This window comes from Schistocerca nitens, chromosome 4 (assembly GCF_023898315.1).
Source record: "Schistocerca nitens isolate TAMUIC-IGC-003100 chromosome 4, iqSchNite1.1, whole genome shotgun sequence".
Taxonomy (NCBI): Eukaryota; Metazoa; Arthropoda; class Insecta; order Orthoptera; family Acrididae; genus Schistocerca; species Schistocerca nitens.
This window is the reverse complement of record NC_064617.1, coordinates 731,846,314-731,869,034: the sequence shown is the minus strand read 5'-3', so window position 1 is coordinate 731,869,034 and position 22,721 is coordinate 731,846,314. Positions and strand designations below refer to the sequence as shown.

The 22,721-nt window shown below is 39.0% G+C and overlaps 1 protein-coding gene across 1 annotated transcript in view; it reads right to left on the bottom strand.

Moving 5' to 3' along the window:
* LOC126252922 (translation initiation factor eIF-2B subunit epsilon) overlaps positions 1-22,721 on the bottom strand; it is an 82,392-nt gene that overhangs the window by 56,898 nt on the left and 2,773 nt on the right. Inside the window, exons 5-7 of the mRNA XM_049953910.1 lie at positions 5,233-5,477; positions 1,802-1,924; positions 1,386-1,720 (exon numbers count right to left, since the gene is read on the bottom strand). Of these exons, the coding sequence (XP_049809867.1) occupies positions 1,386-1,720; positions 1,802-1,924; positions 5,233-5,477 (703 nt within the window). The remainder of the gene's footprint in view (positions 1-1,385; positions 1,721-1,801; positions 1,925-5,232; positions 5,478-22,721) is intronic.

Here is a 22,721-nt window from a genome sequence, read left to right as displayed (position 1 = left end):
CCACAATCCCCTCTAAATCCTTTTGAATGTAAAACGGGGACATGTTCTCCTAGCTTCACTCTATCCTTTTAAATATCAAAACCACAGTCTGACCTGCAGCATGCATTCTCTTACTAAATTGTGAACTGCACTGGAGAAACTCAGAATCTGGAGGGCTCATCCCATGAGACCTCTTGTGTGATTGGGTGGCCTATCCATTCCGCTGGGAGGGGGTGAAAATTTTGAGGGGCCAATCTTGGTCCCATGAACAGCTAGGGAAATAATGGTCCACTCAGACAGAGACAAGCTTGCCTGAATAAGCATTATAAAGATGCAGTAGTTTCCTCAGGGGATGCCCACTAAAGACCATTCCACATCAAGAGCCACGCATCTCATCGGCAAGCAGCTCACCTTGCACTGAGGATTTTATCATGCTCGCAATCAGGGTGGTTAAGTCAACATCCCCATTTCCTGTGGCACACAATATTCCACCGCCACACCACTGGATGGTCACTGAAGCAGGACCAGAGCCTTCCGTGATAAGAGGACTGGCAATGCTTACCAGTCCCCAGCTCAGGAAACCTGGGGTCAAAAAGCCCGTGCCCAGAGAACTAAAGCTCTGAGCAACTGAGGGTAACATAGCTGAAAGATTGCTGTATCTGTGGCCAATATGGCTTTTCATGCAACTATGTTTTCTTGACTTTTGGATGACCCTTGTATAATTCACAGAACATCTAAGTAACTCGAATACTGCAGAATATTAATTTGAACCAACTTGTATCATTCATAATGCTGCTTTCTCTCTCTCTTTTCTATTTGTAGATTCCTTTGTGAATATGCAGTACACTAGCAGTAGGTGACTAAACCTACTGCCATGGTCCAGTACACAATACGATGCAAGTCAGAGAAGGGAAGATGTGACAACTGAACATTTACCAATCTTTCAGTATCTGTTGTTATGTTCATGAGGTTTTGTGAAAATGCCTTAAGCAAATTACTGTGTCAGACTGTATTAGTATTGTGGCTAAGTGGCTTGCTCTCAGTCAGTCAATAACATCAGACATCAAAAGTTTGGTAAACATTTCTTTGTCATGTTTTCCTAGGCCACACTGCACTGTCTCACGAGCTGGTCCACCTTGACTGTTTGTTTGCAACCACCATGTGTGGAAATTTCCACATGGCTATGTTACCAACGGCTTCTTCATCTGTTATCTGGTGGGAACATAATTTGTGATTGTTCTACACTATTACATTATAAATAAAGCCTTGATAAAACTGGAAAAATAACCATATATCTAGTCTCAATGAACTTGCAATACATTCTACACTATCTCATATTAGCTCAGCAGCAAGACAAGGTTAAAACTATTTTGAACAGAATTAACAAACTTTCACAATTTTCTTACCTTTATCATGTCCAAAATCATCTTTTACTACCACAGCGCTGGCTACGAGGTTTACACCTTTAAAATGAGACTCCTCCTCAACAACAACTCCTGGTGCCAGTATACAGCCTTCTTCCAGTTTTGAGCCCTTCTTTAATACTGAATCATTTGCAACTACTGAATGTGAGACAAGACAGCCATCTTCAATAATCACATTGTCCCAAATGTAAGCATTGGTCATAACTACATTCTTCCCAATTGTACAGTTTTTACCAATGACAGACTGTGTAATGTAAGTTTTTTCTCCTACATTTGTTTCCTCATCTATTACAACATCTTCTTCCAGAATGCAGCCCCTGTAATCATCATAACCTTGACAAGTTTATGAACATATTCTGGACTTCATAATACATAATTTGGTGGTTTAAGACACTTACATGCCTAATGTAATATCTTTCTTACGATACACATGGTGCCGCAGAAACATGTAAGGTTCCTGTTGTTTACTGAATGGACTATCAGGAACCAGAGGGTACGTCCATCGATGAATTACATCATGGCTGGAAAAACATGTACATATGAATTTTTTGTTACTTACTTCAAATGTTTTATTCTAAGTGTCTTTTTCCTTAATTTGTAGAAACATGAAAGTGAAAGTATGAGGGACATTTAGTAAATCAGTGACGAAATGATACTGACTCTAAATTGCACATTTTATTAAGAACAATATGAAAAGATAGAACAACAATATGAAAAGATAGACTGCCAGTCACCACAAAGAAGAGGTGTTGCTTGGCAGACAGGCACGTTGGGAAAAAAACTGCCACACATCAATAGTTATCAGACTAAGTCCTTCAATAAATGTAAACAGAGCACACACACATTCACACACACACACACACACACACACACACACACACACACACACACATGACCACTGTCACCTCTGGACCTTCACACCCAGGAACAACAATTTTGTGTGTGTGTGTGTGTGTGTGTGTGTGTGTGTGTGTGTGTGTTTTGAATGACTTAAGTCTGATAGTTAATAATATCTAGCAGTCTCTTTTCAATGTGCCTGTCTGCCACTCAGCACCAACTCCATGTGATGAGTAGCAACCTATCCTTTTCATATTGTTGTTTTTCCATGCCACATTTTCTGTTGTTTGATTTTACATATTTTGTTTTATTTGTAACATTGTGTTTATTTATGAATACTCCGATAAATTTGTTTTCTTCATTAGAAATTTTTAAGAATATGTAAAGTAAATAAATGCACTTTTCTTTTATGACATTAAATATAAAATCTGTAATATGATGATAATTACAAGTGAAGAATGACCACTACCTCTACAGCATAAAGCAAACAAATAAAACCTGAGAGAGTATTAAGGTTACGCCGTTCAACTGCATATGATGGTCCAATGCACTTTACTTAATTTCATTCTCGTGTCTTGCTAGATGCCTAGCCATGTTCAGTGGATACAGAAACTGAAGAGATGGTCAACAGAATCCACATGTGTGTTGGCTCACTGTCAAGAAGACTTCTGTGAAAGAGCAAGACATCATCTTAAGCAAATAGGGATTTTATACGACAGAAGAAAAAAAAAGAAAAAGGTTGGTATCAGGAAGCTGCTAGCAAGGTGAGTGCCATGACTGCTAATGTATGAGCCAAAACTGAATAGTATGGAATTACCCAGTAGTCACTGGAAATGTTGAAATACAATGAATGTAAGTTTTTCAAGCACTACATTGTGGTCTATGGAATGTGGATAAATTATTTTCAGTAAGAGAATGAGGATTAATCAAAATATTATAATTTCCCTTACAAACACTAAAGAAGATAATTATTATTCAATCGGGTCATGGTATGTGGTTGATATAGATAATATCATAATGTAAACTGACATAACTGCACTATGAACTGCTGCCTATCAAAGTTTGTTCTCCAGAGATTATAATTCCGTGACTACTTTTTTTCACTGAAGCCTTAAAAAAGTGATTTGGTGGAAGTAAAACACAGTGAACGATGTTGTATTACTTCAAAAGTATCCTATTTTGTGCAGATCAAGGTACTGCACAAAACGTATTCAGTTAACAGACTATTATGGAGAATAACATAGATTTTTAAGAGTTTTTGCATTTTAACATCACCAACATTTCAATCTATCTCTGTAAGTTTATTTCTCTGTGGAACAGAATTCATTACATTAATAAACCTGGGCTTTTCAGAAAATCATTTCTACAAAAAAAGTATTGTGATGGTGATGCAGTTGTGGAGGAGGAGCAGGAGGACTGGGTTCTGCTTGTAATCCAGTGTTTCTACGTTAACTGCATTTTGCACACTGGAAATGTGTGCAACTCAATTTGCAATAATACCTGTTTATTTTTACAAAAGTCATTGATGCTTCTTAGGCCTTTGGAGGTAACAGGTATAAAACTGCCACTATATCGTTTTATCACATACTTCTATGTTTTATGTCTATCCCAGTCATCTGTTTCAAAAGATGACATCACTGTTACAGAACATGGTTCATAACTGGCACTGTCTTTGGAATATGGTGACTGGTAATGTAACTATCTCTCATTAGTTTAGTTCAGTAAAAATAATCATGTCAATCATCAACTGTTAACCCTAATTCCAATGAAGCCATGAATCAGACCTTTTACCTTTCTTACAATGTTGGAACTGTTTCAGTTTCCTGAATTCACTTTAACACAAAGGCAAATCATCAAAATTTTCATCTTCAGTGTAATTAAATGCGAACAGGTACTGATGGTCAGAAAAGAAATTTTGGCCAAATGATGAAAAGAGTCTCCTTTCTGACTCTAGAGTACACATAAAAGGAGTTACTGTGTCGCGTGCATCAACACTAAATATAAAAATTACAAGCAAAATTATGGAATGATTAAAAACAAATAATTGTTTTTACTCATTTCATTAGATGTCAAAATGCCAGAAAAACTATACAAATTATAATATCTACTACCAGTTGCCACAACAAAGGGCAAAGGAAAGATATCACACTGAAAATGAAAAATGACAACATATGGCATAAGGAAGTGGAAAGAAGAAAAAATATATTTGCCAGAAACAATAGTAAGAAGTAATATTACAATCAAGTAAAAATAGAAAAGCAACAAACAGTAGCAGATCAAGATGTTGGAAGAAACAGAGATGGGAACTGATGAGTTAGTGTTATCTTAAGGAAAGACTGAGAAAAGAAATGTAAATGAGAAAAGGATGAAGAAATATCGTGAAAAAGGAAACAATAAAGAAATATAAGAATAGAAAAGACAATAAACAGAAAGTAGAAAATTCACAAAAGCGTGAGAAAAGAATGTGTGACAAGAAAAATTAAAGGAACAGCTTCCATGTACCATTTACACGTAGTGCAGGAAAAGGGAGGAAATTAAAGTGCTATAAGAAGCACCTTCTGTCACAAACCATAAGGTGGCTTGTAGAGTATAGGTGTAGATAAGAGAAATGAAAGTTGAACAGTTGATTTACTACACTACACCCCTTTTTATGAAGTAGATTTTATCTATGATGAAGCTACTTCCAATGTCTCAAGTTTTCAAATGTACTATGTTGTGATTTTGTTTGTAACTTTATATTATTCCATTCTGCTGTATTTCCCTTGGCCAGGGTGTACTTGAAAGGCCAGTCTTAATCTCTGATTATTCCTTTACCTCCAATTCCCCTCTTCTCTTTTTACCTAAAGCTAAAAAGTAGTATTTCCATCACATTTTGTATGAATGTAGATGTGCTTTCCACTAAACAGTAATTTTTAATAAAAACACAAGAAATTTAAAATACTCAAAACAATCATGTGACAATAGTTGTAACATAATAAGTTTTATTGCATACCTGACTGCTTGATACATGTGCCAGTTGCTAACCCGAGAGGCATATTCTGGCCCCTGCAGTTTGTGGTAGTAAATTGTGCTTGACAGTATCTCTTCATTCATAAGCAACCCACGTACAAAGTCATCACGTGTTTGAAAATCAAAGTTGTCTGAAAACAATGGTGGGACTGCAGGAGAGCAAATACAGATCTGTGTGTCTTGGAGGTTATATAGAACTTCCACCTGTGAATGATCCATAAACGTTTCCTAAAATAAAAGATAAATAAAAAGTTAATTCTGTAAGCCTTTCCAGTTTGATGGAAGAGGAAATACTTGATGCTTAACTCAACTGAGTAATTTATTCTATGTATTTTCTGCTCATTGTTTTGGTAAATGCCCAAAATGTTCTTGGGATACTATGAGCAGTTAAGTGGCTGTACTTATTATACAAGTGTACATGGTCTCCCCCCCCCCCTTTCCCATACACACAAACACAAATAAGCACAATTTTAATCATATATTTGGTTTTCTCTATGTCACTTAAAGCACCTCACAATTTAAGAAACATTTTGTAGATGTAAAAAAAGAAAAGTCCCCCCCCCAAAAAAGTAGCTTTTTTTGTCTTCTGTTTGGTTGGGCACTATGAGGTTGAATGTCCAAGTCCTGAATAAAATACTGTGTAAGTAGACTAAGCTTAAGTATATAACTGAAGGCTTCCTGGTTGTCACAGTTTGACATCGCGACACTGTTATTGCTGCTGCTAATATTGTTGTTCCTTGAACATTCCTGCACCATTATCAGCAGCGGAGACAAAAATAATTTCGTAACCCTTGAGTACCAGATATGACTCTGCCAACTAAATGTACATCGTCAACCGAAGCTAGACCTCAGGCTACGGTACAGATAAGTACGTCAACACACTTAAGATTTTTTATTAATATTCATTGGCATCACCAACCTACAACCAAACTGTCACTTACACATACCCAAGGTTACACTAGAAACCAGCCTCTCAATGCAACCCACATCCCAGAACATTATGTGAATGCAAAAGAAATATTGTTGGTGTTATGTTTTCTTCCTGGCTGTGCACATATGACGTCACAAACCACATTACTACCACGTTATATGACAAAGTCAGTATCCAGTATTGGAAGGTTACGTTAACCCTAAGTATCGTGAAAAGATGTGCTAAATTCATCTAATTCTGAAAAAAAAAAGGGGTTATGTACAGGAGAAATTATAGTGTCATCTCATGATACTGTCATCAATTATAATCTTCCCCTTTGGCTAAAAAGTAGATAATGCAAATGTCAAACACAAACAACTTTTGCTTCTTTCTTAGAAGTCAGAAACACACATTGCAACAAAATAGTTCAAAAATCATAATTGGAAGCCAAATTTATCAATAACAAAAATTTGATGATGGCAGCAACAATATCAAAAAGTTGGTGATGGCTCATGAACCAAGGTTTGGAAACTAAGTACCAATAATGAAGTTTTCAAGTTTAGGTCATAAAACTTGCAGTTATTCCATGGTGTCCCTTTGTTTTATTTTCTGCTGTTCATAAATGCATCACAGTTCTGCAGCACGATAACTGTTGGTGAATTTGCTTAAGCCCTTTGTCCTTTCTTCATTACCCAAACCCCTAATAATAGATCTAACAACAAAGTGGAACAAATTACAGGGAAAAGATGAAAAAATGTGAAAATCATTGTTGGTTTTCTAAATGGAGAAAAATGAAGAAAACATAGACTAAGATAAAGAAGGCAGTTATTTAGCTAAGTAAACTGATAGAATATAGTGAATAAACAACATTATTTGGAAATATTTATAAGAGATTCTAGAAAACACAATGTAAATTTGGTAAGAGAAAGAATTAAAAACAATAAAAATGTTAAGCAACATCAGAAAAATCATTAGATGAACGTCGGCCGAAGAACCCGAGACAGAAGCCAATAGACAGTTTGTCAGAATGTGTTATGTTTAGCAGAAATCCCATTTTATCAATTAAAATTACAATTGGCATAGTAATTAACAATGGAGATGAAACTGCACAAGAAATCAAAGATTTCCTTAAATATTTGTAAGGTTCAAGAGACGAATCAATAATACACACAATTAAAAAGTAATAACACTTCAGAAGTAGTGTCTGATGAGATGTATGTCCATGGCTCGTAGTCCAGCGGCTAGCATTGCTGCCTCTGGCTCACAGGGTTCCGGGTTCGATTCCCAGGCAGGTCAGGGATTTTCTCCACTTGGGGCTCGTTGTCCACATCGTTTCATCATCATTCGCGACAGTGGTGAGACTGGACTGTGTAAAACTTGGGAATTTGTATGGGTGCTGATAACCATGCAGTTGAGCACCCCCACAGACCAAATATCGTCGTCGTCGTCGTCGTCCACCCCCACAGACCAAATATCGTCGTCGTCGTCGTCGTCGTCGTCATCATCGTCATCATCATCATCATCATCATCATCATCATCATCATCATCATCATCATCATCATCATCATCATCATCATCATCATGAGATGTATCAAGCCATTTGAGCCATGGTGAAAGGAAAAGTGTCAAGACATGCTGTGATTTCAATCCAAATAATTTAAGCTGAAGGAAAGATAATATAAAAGGAACTTGAGAATTATTTACTGTACGTTTGAAGAATGTGCCAATTCCTTAAAAATGGCAGTAAAGTTAGTTTTGTATTATTTTTCTTGCAATTTTACTCACTTCTATCGAAAACCCCCCATAGCTCAAATGATTTTGTTCATCTCACATTCCTGTAGCAAACTGAAGAGAATGGAGACACATAAAAGCAACTGCAGGAAAAGCAGGTGCGAGGCTGAGATTCATGGAAGAGTCCTCATGAAACAGTATTAATCCATACAAGAAGTGGCTTAAAAAAACTGTTTCTCTGAATATTATATCTCAGTCTGAGACCCTTATTACAGGGCTTAATAGAAAAGATGAAGTAAAGAGTGACACATTTTATTACTGGTTTATTTAGTAAGCACAAGAGTGTTATAAAGATGTTTATCATACTCCAGTTCAGACAGTAGTGGAAAAAGGCCCACATCATAGAGAAATTTACGGTTAAAATTCTAAGAAAGTATATTCCAGGAATGTTTAGGAAACATATTACTTCTGTCCACCTGCGGTGGTCATGCATGCAATATTCAAGAATTATTGATAAACAATGTGAACAACAGTGTTCAAGTGCCAGAAACTTCAACTGTTCAAGTTTCTGGCACCGTAAAACCTGGAGCAAATTTCGACTGTAGAATGGCGAGTGTTAACGAAGAATGTTCTGATCTCACAAGGACTGATTGTGTTGTGCTCATAGGAGGGGCTAATACTGTCTTCAGAAATGAAGCTAGTGCCTTTATTGAAGAAGCTGTTTACAGTGCTGCAGTTCTTGCATTTCACCAGTATCATCATAACAACTTTGCCCCTAAAGTATGATCTACCAGCCAGGTCGTACCTTAACAAAGAAATTGCACTAACTAATTTGAAGCAGAAAAGATTCTCCGCCAAATTTGTGAGTATTAAGGTGATATACAGCACTAACTATGAAAGAAACTGTTATACGCATCATGGAATGCATATCAATAAATACGGTAATGCTTCTAACATAGGCAAAATTCTTGAAGAGATTTCTCTCGTCAACAAAAGTAGAAATAAACTAATATTGTGCCGGGTGCTCCTCCACAGGGAAATGAACAGAATGGACCAGTTCCCATGGAATTTTGTTCAAAAGAAACAAAATAACACAGGAATGCAATTTAGAATTAAAGACCCATGCAGGTGCCACATTTGATGACCAACTGAATGATTCTCTGTTTGATTTAGTTCATAATAATTTCATAATGCTCCTTAATATAGGTGGTCTATCAGTAGGAATGATGAACAAGTTGTATGAACTAGAAGTATTTCTGGAAAAAACAAATTCTGTAAAAGTTACATGCTTAATAAATTCACTTTCAGGTTACAATTTTAGCAGTGAGTTTTTGTAGAAAAAATGGTTTTGGAAGATCATGCACTCTAGTAGAGGACTCACTAAGGTCTGAAGTCAAACTTTTAATTGATTGAATAGGGAGCTATTATTTGAAAGCTGCTGCATTGAATTTTTGGAATATGGTGTATTAATTATATTCAGCTACATGTACATTTCTAGACGAATCTGAACCCTTGCTGAGTAGGTTGCAGGTAAAAAAGTTATGTGAAAATATCATAACTTTCTCTGACTTCAACAGAGAGGTAAGAGCTGATGACAGGTTTGCCATTTCTCTCAAGGACTTGCGATCTACAACTGGCCTAACATTAAACTTTAGTGAGTACACTAGAGTAACAGCATCTTCTGCAACATGTATAGATAATATAGTGGGCAGTATCAACTATAACGATACAGAAATGTTCATCTTAGAATCAGGGATATCTGATCATTCAGCTCTTTTTACTTCATTGTCAAATTTAGATAAAACTGTGACTAAAACGAGTCCCTAACTTCAGCCAGTAAAATGTGAAAACATTTGTCTCAAGACTAAATGAAACTTTCTGGTTGTTCAGCAACCGGTATTCAGTGAACACAAACTACAATGCTTTTGTATCAGAATTCATGAGTGTTTTCAATGAATTTTCCCCCTTTATAACAGCACATAACAAAAACTGTAAAAAAGACTCGGAAGCAAAGATCAACCGTGATGCAGAGTTTGTCAGGTATGCAAACAAATACAAAAGAGTATTTGCCAGGATAGTTAAAGAGGCAAAACAAATTGCAGACAGTAAATATATGAGGGTGGTTTGAAAAGTTCTCAGAATCACGAGAGGTCATTGCTAGTTCCACGAGTTGTTCACGTGATATTCATTGGACTGTTGCCCGTAAACACGTGCCACATCAGTGCTCTTGGAAGAGAGCTGGAGCAGTGATGTGGCTCTGTTGTTGTAGTGATTTGTGAAGATGGAAAAAAAATTGAGATTCGAGCAGTGATTAAGTACTTCGTAAAGAAAGGTATGACAGCAAAGGACATTCATGCCAATTTCCAGAATACACTGGGGTACTCTGCTCCTTCATATTCAACCGTTGCCAAGTGGACAAATGAATTTAAATTTGATCAGGAGAGCTTAAATGATGATCTGCGCAGTGGTCGGCCAAGATGTGTCACTGCTCCACAAATCATTGCAAAAGTGCAGAAAATGGTCATGGAGGATCGCTATTGAAAGAGCCTGAAATTGCTCACACTTGCCAGATGTCATCTGAAAGGATATATGACATTTTAACTGAAGAATTAGAAATGAAAAAATTATTTGCAAGACGGGTGTCTTAACTCTTGATACAGGATCAAAAACACATGAGAATGGACATATCGGAACAGTGTTTGACCTGTTTTAGGAGAAACGGACAACATTTTTTGCGCTCGTTTGTGACCACAGGTGAAACTTGGGTGCACTACTATACCCCGGAGACAAAAAAACTGTCAAAGCAATGGAAACATGCAGATTCTACGCCACCAAAGAAAGCAAAGACAATTCCTTTGGCGGGGAAGGTCATGGCATCAATGTTCTGGGATATGAAGGGGATTCTGTTTGTAGATTATCTCCCCACTGGGCAAACAATTACTGGAGAATACTATGCTAACCTCCTGGACAAACTGCAACAAAAGATACATGAAAAAAGGTGAGGTTTAACAAGGAAGAAAGTCATCTTCCATCAAGACAATGTGCACCCGCACACGTGCCGTCACCATGGCAAAATTACACGAACTAAGGTATGAGTTGTTGCCACACCTGCCTTATTCACTTGACGTGTGTCTGTCAGACTTCCATCTCTTCCAAAAACAGAAAATTTTTCTTGGTGGATGAAGATTCACTTCAAACGAAGAATTGGTAACCGGAATTGACAACTATTTTGCAGGCCTGAAGAAAACTTATTTTCGAGATGGGATCAACTCACTGAAACATCGTTGGACCAAGTGCATTAATCTACAAGGAAACTACATTGAAAAATAAAAAAAAAATTCAGTGATGTAAGGACTTTTCTTCTATTCCATTCTGAGAACTTTTGAAACCACCCTTGTATATCAAATGCCACAAATAAATCAAAAGCTGTATAGCAAATTGTTAACACTGAAGTAGATAGTGGAAAAAAACTTTTAATCCTAAATTAGCAATTGATGGGGAAATGATTACGAACTCCAGACATATACGTGAAGAAGCAAACAAAACTGATGATCTCCCGGCTCCAAACATAAATCTCAATATATGTGACACAGACCAGGAGAATTCAAGTTAACTCATACATCCTGTTAAGAAGTGGCTAACATTATAAAATCTCTAAAAAATCTTAAATCTGTGGGCTGGGATGAAATTCCAACAAAAATAATAAAAGCAAGACATCATAATATTGCACCCCAACTCTGTTATGTAATACATCAATCACTTGATGAGGTCTGCTTTCTGGACAGGCTGAAACATGCAGAAGTTTAACCTATCCACAAATAGGGCTCACAAGAGGAGAAAGGAAATTTTTGCCCAGAATCAATACTTTCAATTTTTGCTAAAATATTTGAGTGAATAGTGTATAACCAATTAGAAAAATATGCCCAAAACATTCATTATTTTTAATCTGGATTTAGGAAAGGGCAAAGAACTGTGCACGCTGTTAATGAGCTGATCACTAAAGTAAGCAAATGCCTCGAAAATAAGGAGAGGGTATCTGGTATCTCCTGTGACTTCACTAAAGCATTTGTTATGGTAAACCATAAGCAGCTGCTCCACAAATGTTATTCCTAAGACTTCCATGAAATATCGTTAAGTTGGTTCTCATCCTATCTTAGAAACAGAAAACAGAGGGTAGTTATACAACATAAGAGTGAGACAACCTGCTCTAGTTGGAAGGAAATACAAGCAAGAATACCCCTGGGGAGTGTTGAAAAAGGAAACCACCTCGGAGTGTTCAAGCTAGAGAAAAAAATTACTGGAACTATGACTAAAACAACCGATAGACAATCATGCAATCCTTTATTTGCAAGCCTCGATTTATTGACAATGCCTTCTCTGTTTGTATATGAAACACTTCTCTTTGGGCTAAAAAACCCACATCTTTTTGAAGGAAATTGTTTTCCCATGATTATGAAACAAGGCATACACAAGATTACATGCAACCTTGCCACAGACTGACTTTATCTGAAAATACTCCATATTACATGGCTTCGAATCTTAGCGATAAAATATGGCCAAACTTCAAGGACTGCAAGCTAGAACCCACAGGACCAAACACTGAAAAATATTTAAAAAGCAAATGTTACTAGTATGGATTATTTTGTGAATGAGGAAGACAAGTAGGAGATATTTAATTTGGTTTTTTTCCTACATTGTGTCCTAAATGTATGCATATGTTCTATTTTAAGGAAGGTATATGTTCTTTTTATGTATCCACACTTATGAAATATGTATGTATGTAAACTATGCATCAAAGTGTCTATGTGTATACACTTGTTCCATTTTTATGAAGGTATGTGTTCTTTTTATGTGTGTCCATATTTATAAACAACAGATAGAAACATGAAAAATAATTCACAAGAAAAAATTTCAACCACTGTGGAACATTTTAAGAAACAGGAAGAAATGTAACATGTATTTATCTTTTTATGCTGTAATGTGCTTCTGGGTGCATGCACATGCTTTCCTTCAATGTCTCTTTTTTTTCTGCTGTATAGCTATGTTTGTATATAAATGTCATATTACTTTGTTCTATTCTATTCTAAAATTACTGCTATGAGAAAATTAGAGAAATCAAGGCTCATACAGAAGTTTACTGATTGTTGTTCTTCCTGCATACCAACTGGAAATCAGATGGGAAAGGGCAGAAATTATAGTGGTGCCAGAAATAACATCTGTCACAAAATGCAAGGTGGCTTTCAGGGTAGTGATGAGATAATGTAAGAATGCTGTAAATTGTTTCACTTCACTTGAAAGGAGACAGACAAGACATAAGTAATCATGACATATCAGCGTTGTCTTCAGAAGTACAAGATGTTCACCAACATTGTTATTACATGAATGTCTAATTGTTCTGTGGAATGCTTCAATGGATATATTATGGGATGTATGACATCACAGTTGCGTGGTGTGTTTGAAATGAATTGTGCTTGCAATGGGTATATTGTAATGCGCAGCGGTGGCCTTTCAAATGGTTCAAATAGCTCTGAGCACTATGGAACTAAACATCAGAGGTCATCAGTCCCTTAGACTTAGAACTACTTAAACCTAACTAACCCAAGGACATCACATACATCCATGCCCGAGGCAGGATTCGAACCTGCAACCGTAGCGGCTGCGCGGTTCTGGACTGAAGCGCCTAGAACCACTCTGCCACAACGACCGGTGACGGTGGCCTTTAATGTGGGTAGGTGTAACAGTGTTCATGTCGCTTGAGGCACAGGGCCATTGTGGAGAGTAGTTGCCTGGTCTCACTCATCCACCCTGAGAGTGGACAGGTGCCACTCCTTCAGCAGGGTCTGAGCAGGTATACGGGGGAGGGGTTTACTAATTATTGGGAGCTCCAACGTTAGGTGTGTTATGGAGCCCCTTAGGCAGACAGTGTTCAGGTCTGGAAAGAAAGCCAATGTGCACTCAGTGTATCTGCCAGTGGGCCTCATCTGAGACGTGGAGGCGGCCTTTGCCTGTGGCTATCGAGCATGCAGGGTGTGGTCGTCTGCAAGTTGTGGCTCACGTCAGCACCAACGACACCTGTTGCTTGGGTTCTGAGGCATCCTCAGTTCGTACAGACTACTGACAGAGGCGGTGAAGTCTGCTGACCTTGTGTGGGGTGCAAGTAGCGCTCACAATTTGCAGCATTGTTCCCTCAGTTGATCGGGATCCTTTGGTTTGGAACTGAGTAGAGGGTCCCAACCAAAGGCTTTGTTGACTCTGTGATGATCGTGGCAGCAGATTTCTATACCTGCATTGTTGTGTGGGGTTTTGTAGACTCCCTTCATAGGTCAGAGGCGCACTAAAGAAAGGAAGCAGCTACTCAGATAACAGAGTACTTGTGGAGTGCACATTAGACTTTTTTGGGCTAGGCAGTAGTTTGAGGTGTTCTGACGAACACTTGCCTGTTGATACGCAGCAATGGAAGTCAGATGGCGTTCAAAGCAAAGGCACATCAACTATCAAAATTTTATCAGTAAAATGTCAAAATTTACAGCCCTCCAGGAAAGCTCTCACACTCAAATTATTCTGAGGACTGAGATCTGGCCGAAACCTAAGGTGGAAAGCCCTGAGTTATTTAGCGAGTCATGGAATGTATATCGGAAAGACAAATTAGATGTCATAGGAGGCGGAGTGTTCATTGAGGTCCAAGATGAGTTTGACAGTTAAGTTATCTGGTCATGTATACCAGATATACGTGAAAATAAGTTAATTGTTGAATGTCTTTACCACCAACCTGACTCAGCTGTGACAGTTCGAGAGTCACTCGAAGAAAGTTTACGGTCAGTAGTTCAGAAATATGCATATCATGCATTTCTACTTGGAGGCGATTTTAAACTACTGAGTATTGACTGGGATGTCTATGGATTCACTGTGGGGGGGGGGGGGGGGGGTACATACAAGACAGTCATTCTAAATACTTTTGAATACGTTTTCTGAAAACTGTCTTGAGCAGCTACCTCGGCAGCCCACACACTAAGGAAATATCTTCGGTCTTGTAGCTACAAAGAGGCCAGTACGGAAACGAGGAACAGTTTTTAAACTGCAGAAGAGGATTGTATGAAGAATAACTGGAAGTAGTGGTTGGGTTCACTGTACAAAGCTAGTTAAAAAAGCTAAGCATCCTTACTGCATCAAGTGAATATATCTACTAATTTGTTGCATCTATCAGGAAAAACATTATTATATAATTCACTAACATTACTATGCTCATGGAACAACACAGTTTGGAATGCATTTATGCAGGGAAAACAAACAAAACTCTCAAAACAGCATTTTGTATCAGGTGACAAAATTGTACAATAAATTGGTCAAATAAAATGAAAAATATTACTAAAATACACTTATTTAAAAAGGTATCTAAAATGTTCTTCACAAGTAATGCCCACTACACAATTAATGGTTACTTCAAGTAGTGGATAGTAATGAAAGGGAATAACTATAAAACCTTGCAACATTTCAATACACAATCATGGTTTTCTGCTTTGACAAGAAATCATGGGTCAAGATGTAAAAGAGATGATAGTAATGCCTTCTGACTTAGCATTTAAGATGGGCTGAGGAGCATTGAAAGTGATGGGAATGGAGTCTGGGGTTGGTGCAAGGGGCACAGCAGCATCTTCACAGTCCAGGAGGTATCAGCAGGTATCCTTAGTGCTTACCGCAGTGAAGAGTAGAACTATATTTTATAGTACAAGGTACCTGAAACAAACTGTGTGTAAATCATGAAACATTATACAATATATACTTACTGAATGAAGTAGTGAAGCAGTTATGACACTGACTTATTATTATGTATTGTGATTGTAGGTAGCATGAAGTTTGTTTTACCTACATTGATGAGGTTACGTTTTCAATATTAATTAAGTTTAGGTTTTGTTGTACCATGTCCTTCCTTCAGATACATACGTGAAGTGAAATTTCCAATACCAGTTCTGCCCCCCCCCCCCCCGAGGATTTTGTTTGTGTGATTTTTGTGTTAGTATTTGTTTTGGTATTTTTACACTATTAAGATTGTCGTATATTTAGTTTGTCTTTGCCCAATACCCCAAATTCCCACAGTTCTCCAGCTAGTTTCATGTTATTTTTGCAATTAAATATTTTTCATATAATTTGAATCTATCCGCACGTGTAACGAGTGATGACACGGTTGCCATATTCCGTAAGTTTGAAATAACGGCGTCCACCATCTTGATGACATCATGAGTAAAAGCAGACAGGTGGTACCACCACCTTTGGTTTTGCTGCCAGTATCATAAGTCAGTCACGTTCATTAAATAAAGTCATAGAATCTGCATAATTGCAATTTTAAAAAATCTTCACAATGAACAAATATGGGAAAAAACGCAAGGTAAAGTTAGTAGCAATCAGGGGTTAAAAAGACCAAGATAGTCCTTCTGCTAAGGAGTAGTCATGGGAGGGGATTGTCTGAACTTGTACAGATGTCCCGAGGTGATGAATACACAGTAATTAGTTTTTTTAAGAGCAATTTCAGGGCTCAGCAACGTCACCTGTGATATAGGCTCTCAGGAGAAAGAGCTTGGTAAAAGAGATGGTGTAGTGGTTATTGGGGGTGCCCTGAGCAAGGTTGGAGCGTAACCTCAGCTATTCAATTGAGGATGACATCAGAGACATCACTTAGAATGCTCCTCACATAAATGTGAAGATTGTGTCACTCATTGAGCAATACAACAAGCCTGGTTTGAAGTGTAAATGCAGGATGTCACAAGTCATTCAACAGACTGGGATAATCACACACCGTGTGATTATCCCCGTGGTATTCCGCCATCCACGGAACCTACACAATATACTCGTCCATCCTTGCACAACCCCTGCTCCCAATCCCTTACCTCATGGCTCATACCCCTGTAATGGACCTAGATGCAAGACCTGTCCCATACATCCTCCTACCACCACCTACTCCAGTCCGGTCCCTAACATCACCTATCCCATCAAAGGCAGGGCTACCTGTGAAACCAGTCATGTGATTTACAAGCTAAGCTGCAACCACTGTGCTGCGTTCTATGTAGGCATGACAACCAACAAGCTGTCTGTCCGCATGAACGGCCACCGACCAACTGTGGAGAAAAAACAAGTGGACCACCCTGTAGCTGAACACACTGCCAAACATGATACCCCTCATCTCAATGACTGCTTCACATCCTGTGCCATAAGGATTCTGCCCACCAACACCAGCTTTTCTGAATTGCGCAGGTGGGAACTTTCCCTGCAATACACCTTACGTTCCCGTAACCATCCTGGCCTCAACCTTCGTTAGTCACTGCCCTCACCCATCCAGCCCCCTCCCTGTTCCCATTCCAGCACTACACAACTGTCATTTCCACCGACACACCAGTCTTTTAATTTCTTCTTATTTTTATTTCTCTCCTTTCCGCTACTTACCCCCTCCCCCGTCCGCACCTTCTCTCCTGCCCTCCGTCTAAACTGCAACACTTCACTGTCCGCCACTCCCACCATACTATCCCTCCCCCTCCCCACCACAGCCTCCTCCTTACCCCCACCCAGCAGCCACTCCCATCATGCGCTGGTGCTGCTGCTCGCAGTGTAGTTTCAGCTTTCTGAGACTGCAGACGTGTGTGCAAGTTGCGCTTGCGTGAGTGTGTGTGTGTGCACGCGCGTGTATGTGTGTCTACTGCTGACAAAGGCCTTAATGGCCGAACGCTATGATTGGGTGAATCTCTTTATTGTGCCTATCGCAACTCAGCATCTCCACTACATGGTGAGTAGCAACTTTCCATCTCTCGTATTGTTACATTCCATCCTGGATTTTCCGTTGCCAGATTAATTTTCGATTGTCTTTCGGTAGGACACCCTGTGCCATTGTCGCAGTTGAGGTGGTTGCTCCTGGTCTTGGGGGTGATCCTTGCGACAGTAGTGGTTTTCCAGTCATAAAACCAAGATGAAATAGTGTTCCATCTAGTATATGCTGCTTTTGGCATGATGCACAACCAGGAAATATAAACTAAATAGAACTTTGTAGCCACTGCCAACCACAGGGAAAAGTCTACATAACCTGGAAGTTACTCTCCCCCCCATTCAGAATCATACGATATTTACGTGCTCATAATGCTCCCCAACAACACTGCTTCATCTCCAGTGTGGCAGACTTAGTTATACTTTACCAAGTACATTCCTACGTGCCACAGACACCTGAGACACTATATCTAATAAGAATTTTCCCAATTTTTCTTTTGTGCTAACCAGTCAGAAAAAAGTCTGCTGCTGATTCTTCACAGAAGTGACCTGTGTTTACCATTACACTGCACTGTGAAATGGAGACATTGCCCCTGCACCATTTAATGGTAGGGTACAAGGTCTAACTTGTAATCACCTCCTCTGCCTCTGCAAACTTTCGTTCATACAATTCCATTCAGAATGACCAAAACATTTACATACCCGACACTGCTGTTCCCTGAAATTAGTCTTCATATGATCAATACGAGCACATCTAAAACATTTGATATCAGTATTAAATAATACTTTATTTTCCCATTGTTTGGTGACCTCATCAATTTCAGGAAGAGCTATTGCAGTCTTTACTGCTTCATTTAGAGTCTTTGTAATTCCCTACAAACCTTACATAACATTTCTGGCAGCACACCCAGTAAAAACACATCACGTGCTCTTTTTTCATCTTCTGTAATATGGCCTTATTCGCACTATCATCCTCAGTGAGCTCACATGTATCGATATTAATTCTGTGAATGCAGTCCACAAAACTTTCTACCAATTCCTCATGTTTCCAGAACTTCCCCTTCAGCTGCCCACGGTAGTATCTCGATGTATTTTTCCTCCTATATTTCTCTACTAATCCTTCCCTCAAGTCTCCAAATGATCTTGCTTCTCTTAATTTTTCATGGCATATCACACATGCCCTCCCATCTCCAACTAACTTCAATTTAGCGACACTCATTAACTGCTCATTACTCCAATTTCCCAACCTGAAAGCTGTACCTAAACAGTCAAAAAACACAAACATATCTTTCCCCAATTTCCTGGTAAATGGGGAGAGCAACAAAGCAGTTTAAGTGTCAGTGATAGGTGCTCAAGGATGTGACCATTCCCTGTTCTCCTTTCTTTTTTAGTCATCCTAGTTCTGTTTGGGTCTGAGCTACTTGATTTATCACATGCTGAACTGCATCTTAAGCCAAAACTTGTTTATCCATACTAGCTACTTAATAGCAACACAAGTGTGCAGTGTACCAAAATAACAAAAAGCACAAAGAAAGACTAGCAAAACAACCATACAGGTCCCCCCCCCACAAAAAAAAAAGAAAAAAAAAACCTCTAAAATTGGCACTTAAACATACTGCTGTGTAGGATGTCTCTACTATAGAACCATGGAAGTGGTTGCTGTTACAGGTTGTTACCCTGTGACATATTCTACAGTTCTTGTAACACTAATTACAATGGGGTAAGAGGAGAAGACACACATGTGACATCAATTATAACTGGGTTTCTAGGATGGCTGGGTGTGAGTGGCGATACTCTGCAGAAGATGGATGCAGGTGCAGCAGGAGAAAACAGTTCATAGATACAAGAACTTGTTCATTACTGTTTGTTTATCATCATTGGACATCTAAGCTGCTGGTATTTATGGTGAGCAAAGCAAATACGCAGGCCCGGCATCTCCAACCCACCCCCATATGTGAGAGTACTGAGGATGCGCCTCCACTATGGCTACTGTGTCAAGGGGAGGCTTGCATTACCTGGCCCATAGCATACCAGTTTTGCGTGGCCAGTCCACCGCGAATATGTCAGACAGTGTTCTGCCCCAGTGACTCAGAGTGAAGGGGTCCTACATTGGTACCTCAACAGAGATGCGAATGGCTGGATCCTCACGTCACAGTCTGATGAAGGTAGCAAAGTGCCTGAGAGCTCAGATGTTGATGCTGTGACAGTGATTTGAGGCCAGGTGATATCAGCACAGAGCTGTCTAACACACACCAGACATCACATTGACACTCTGCTAATCGCCAATAACAACTGGTGTAGCAGATGTACAAATTTAGCTGCTGCCAGCTGATTTTATGGAAGTGTCCACATTTGTGTGTCAAGAAGAAATGTTATGAAACAGAGGCAATGATCAAAGCAGCTGTTGTCATGTAGATGCTGGTCAAACTGGAGTGGCTTCCAGAATGTCATGCCACTCCCAGGGCACCAATACACAAGGCCTCACGACAAGGAAACGGCAGCATCTACTAAAGTGCAGATCATGCATGTTGATGACTGGCAGTGACCAATGCCCTTATGCTCTCTTTAGCACCAACCACTGCTATATGGTTCACCCCATTATAGACGTTTACAATAATATGTGTAGGTGCAATGACAACGGAGAGGTATCTGTTGAGAGGCCAGACAAACGTGTGGGGGGAAACTACGGCCGTAAATTTTCCCGAGGGCATGCAGCTTTACTGTATGATTAAATGAGGATGGCGTCCTCTTGGATAAAATATTCCGGAGGTAAAATAGTCCCCCATTCGGATCTCCGGGAGGGGACTACTCAAGAGGATGTCGTTATCAGGAGAAAGAAAACTGGCGTTCTACGGATCAGAGCGTGGAATGTCAGATCCCTTAATCGGGCAGGTAGGTTAGAAAATTTAAAAAGGGAAATGGATAGGTTAAAGATAGATATAGTGGGAATTAGTGAAGTTCGGTGGCAGGAGGAACAAGACTTCTGGTCAGGTGACTACAGGGTTATAAACACAAAATCAGATAGGGGTAATGCAGGAGTAGGTTTAATAATGAATAGGAAAATAGGAATGCGGGTAAGTTACTACAAACAGCATAGTGAACGCATTATTGTGGCCAAGATAGATACGAAGCCCACACCTACTACAGTAGTACAAGTTTATATGCCAACTAGCTCTGCAGATGACGAAGAAATTGAAGAAATGTATGATGAAATAAAAGAAATTATTCAGATAGTGAAGCGTGACGAAAATTTAATAGTCATGGGTGACTGGAATTCGGTAGTAGGAAAAGGGAGAGAAGGAAACGTAGTAGGTGAATATGGACTGGGGCTAAGAAATGAAAGAGGAAGCCGCCTTGTAGAATTTTGCACAGAGCACAACTTAATCATAGTTAACACTTGGTTCAAGAATCATAAAAGAAGGCTGTATACATGGAAGAAGCCTGGAGATACTCTAAGGTTTCAGATAGATTATATAATGGTAAGACAGAGATTTTGGAACCAGGTTTTAAATTGTAAGACATTTCCAGGGGCAGATGTGGACTCTGACCACAATCTGTTCGTTATGACCTGTAGATTAAAACTGAAGAAACTGCAAAAAGGTGGGAATTTAAGGAGATGGGACCTGGATAAACTAAAAGAACCAGAGGTTGTACAGAGTTTCAGTGAGAGAATAAGGGAGCAATTGACAGGAATGGGGGAAAGAAATACAGTAGAAGAAGAATGGGTAGCTTTGAGGGATGAAGTAGTGAAGGCAGCAGAGGATCAAGTAGGTAAAAAGACAAGGGCTACTAGAAATTTTTGGGTAACAGAAGAAATATTGAATTTAATTGATGAAAGGAGAAAATATAAAAATGCAGTAAATGAAGCAGCCAAAAAGGAATACAGACGTCTCAAAAATGAGATCGACAGGAAGTGCAAAATGACTAAGCAGGGATGGCTAGAGTACGAATGTAAGGATGTAGAGGCTTATCTCACTAGGGGTAAGATAGATACTGCCTACAGGAAAATTAAAGAGACCTTTGGAGATAAGAGAACCACTTGTATGAACATCAAGAGCTCAGATGGAAACCCAGTTCTAAGCAAAGAAGGGAAAGCAGAAAGGCGAAAGGAGTATATAGAGGGTCTATACAAGGACGATGTACTTGAGGACAATATTATGGAAATGGAAGAGGATGTAGATGAAGATGAAATGGGAAATACGATACTGCGTGCAGAGTTTGACAGAGCACTGAAAGACCTGAGTCGAAACAAGGCCCCCAGAATAGACAACATTCCACTGGAACTACTGACAGCCTTGGGAGAGCCAGTCCTGACAAAACTCTACCATCTGGTGAGTAAGATGTATGAAACAGGCGAAATACCCTCAGACTTCAAGAAGAATATAATAATTCCAATCCCAAAGAAAGCAGGGGTTGACAGATGCGAAAATTACCGAACTATCAGTTTAATAAGTCACGGCTGCAAAATACTAATTCGAATTCTTTACTGACGAATGGAAAAATTGGCAGAAGCCGACTTCGGGGAAGATCAGTTTGGATTCCGTAGAAATATTGGAACATGTGAGGCAATAATGACCCTACGACTTATCTTAGAAAATAGATTAAGGAAAGACAAACCTACGTCTCTAACATTTGTAGACTTAGAGAAAGCTTTTGACAATGTTGACTGGAATACTCTCTTTCTAATTCTGAAGGTGGCAGGGGTAAAATACAGGTAGAGAAAGGCTATTTACAATTTGTACAGAAACCAGATGGCAGTTATAAGAGTCGAGGGACATGAAAGGGAAGCAGTGGTTGGGAAGGGAGTGAGACAGGGTTGTAGTCTCTCCCCGATGTTATCAATCTGTATATTGAGCAAGCAGTGACGGAAACAAAAGAAGAATTCGGAGTAGTTATTATAATCCATGGAGAAGAAATAAAACTTTGAGGTTCCCCAATGACATTGTAATTCTGTCAGAGACAGCAAAGGACTTGGAAGAGCAGTTGAATGGAAGGACAGTGTCTTGAAAGGACGATATAAGATGAACATCAACAAAAGCAAAACGAGGATAATGGAATGTAGTCGAATTAAGTCGAGTGATGTC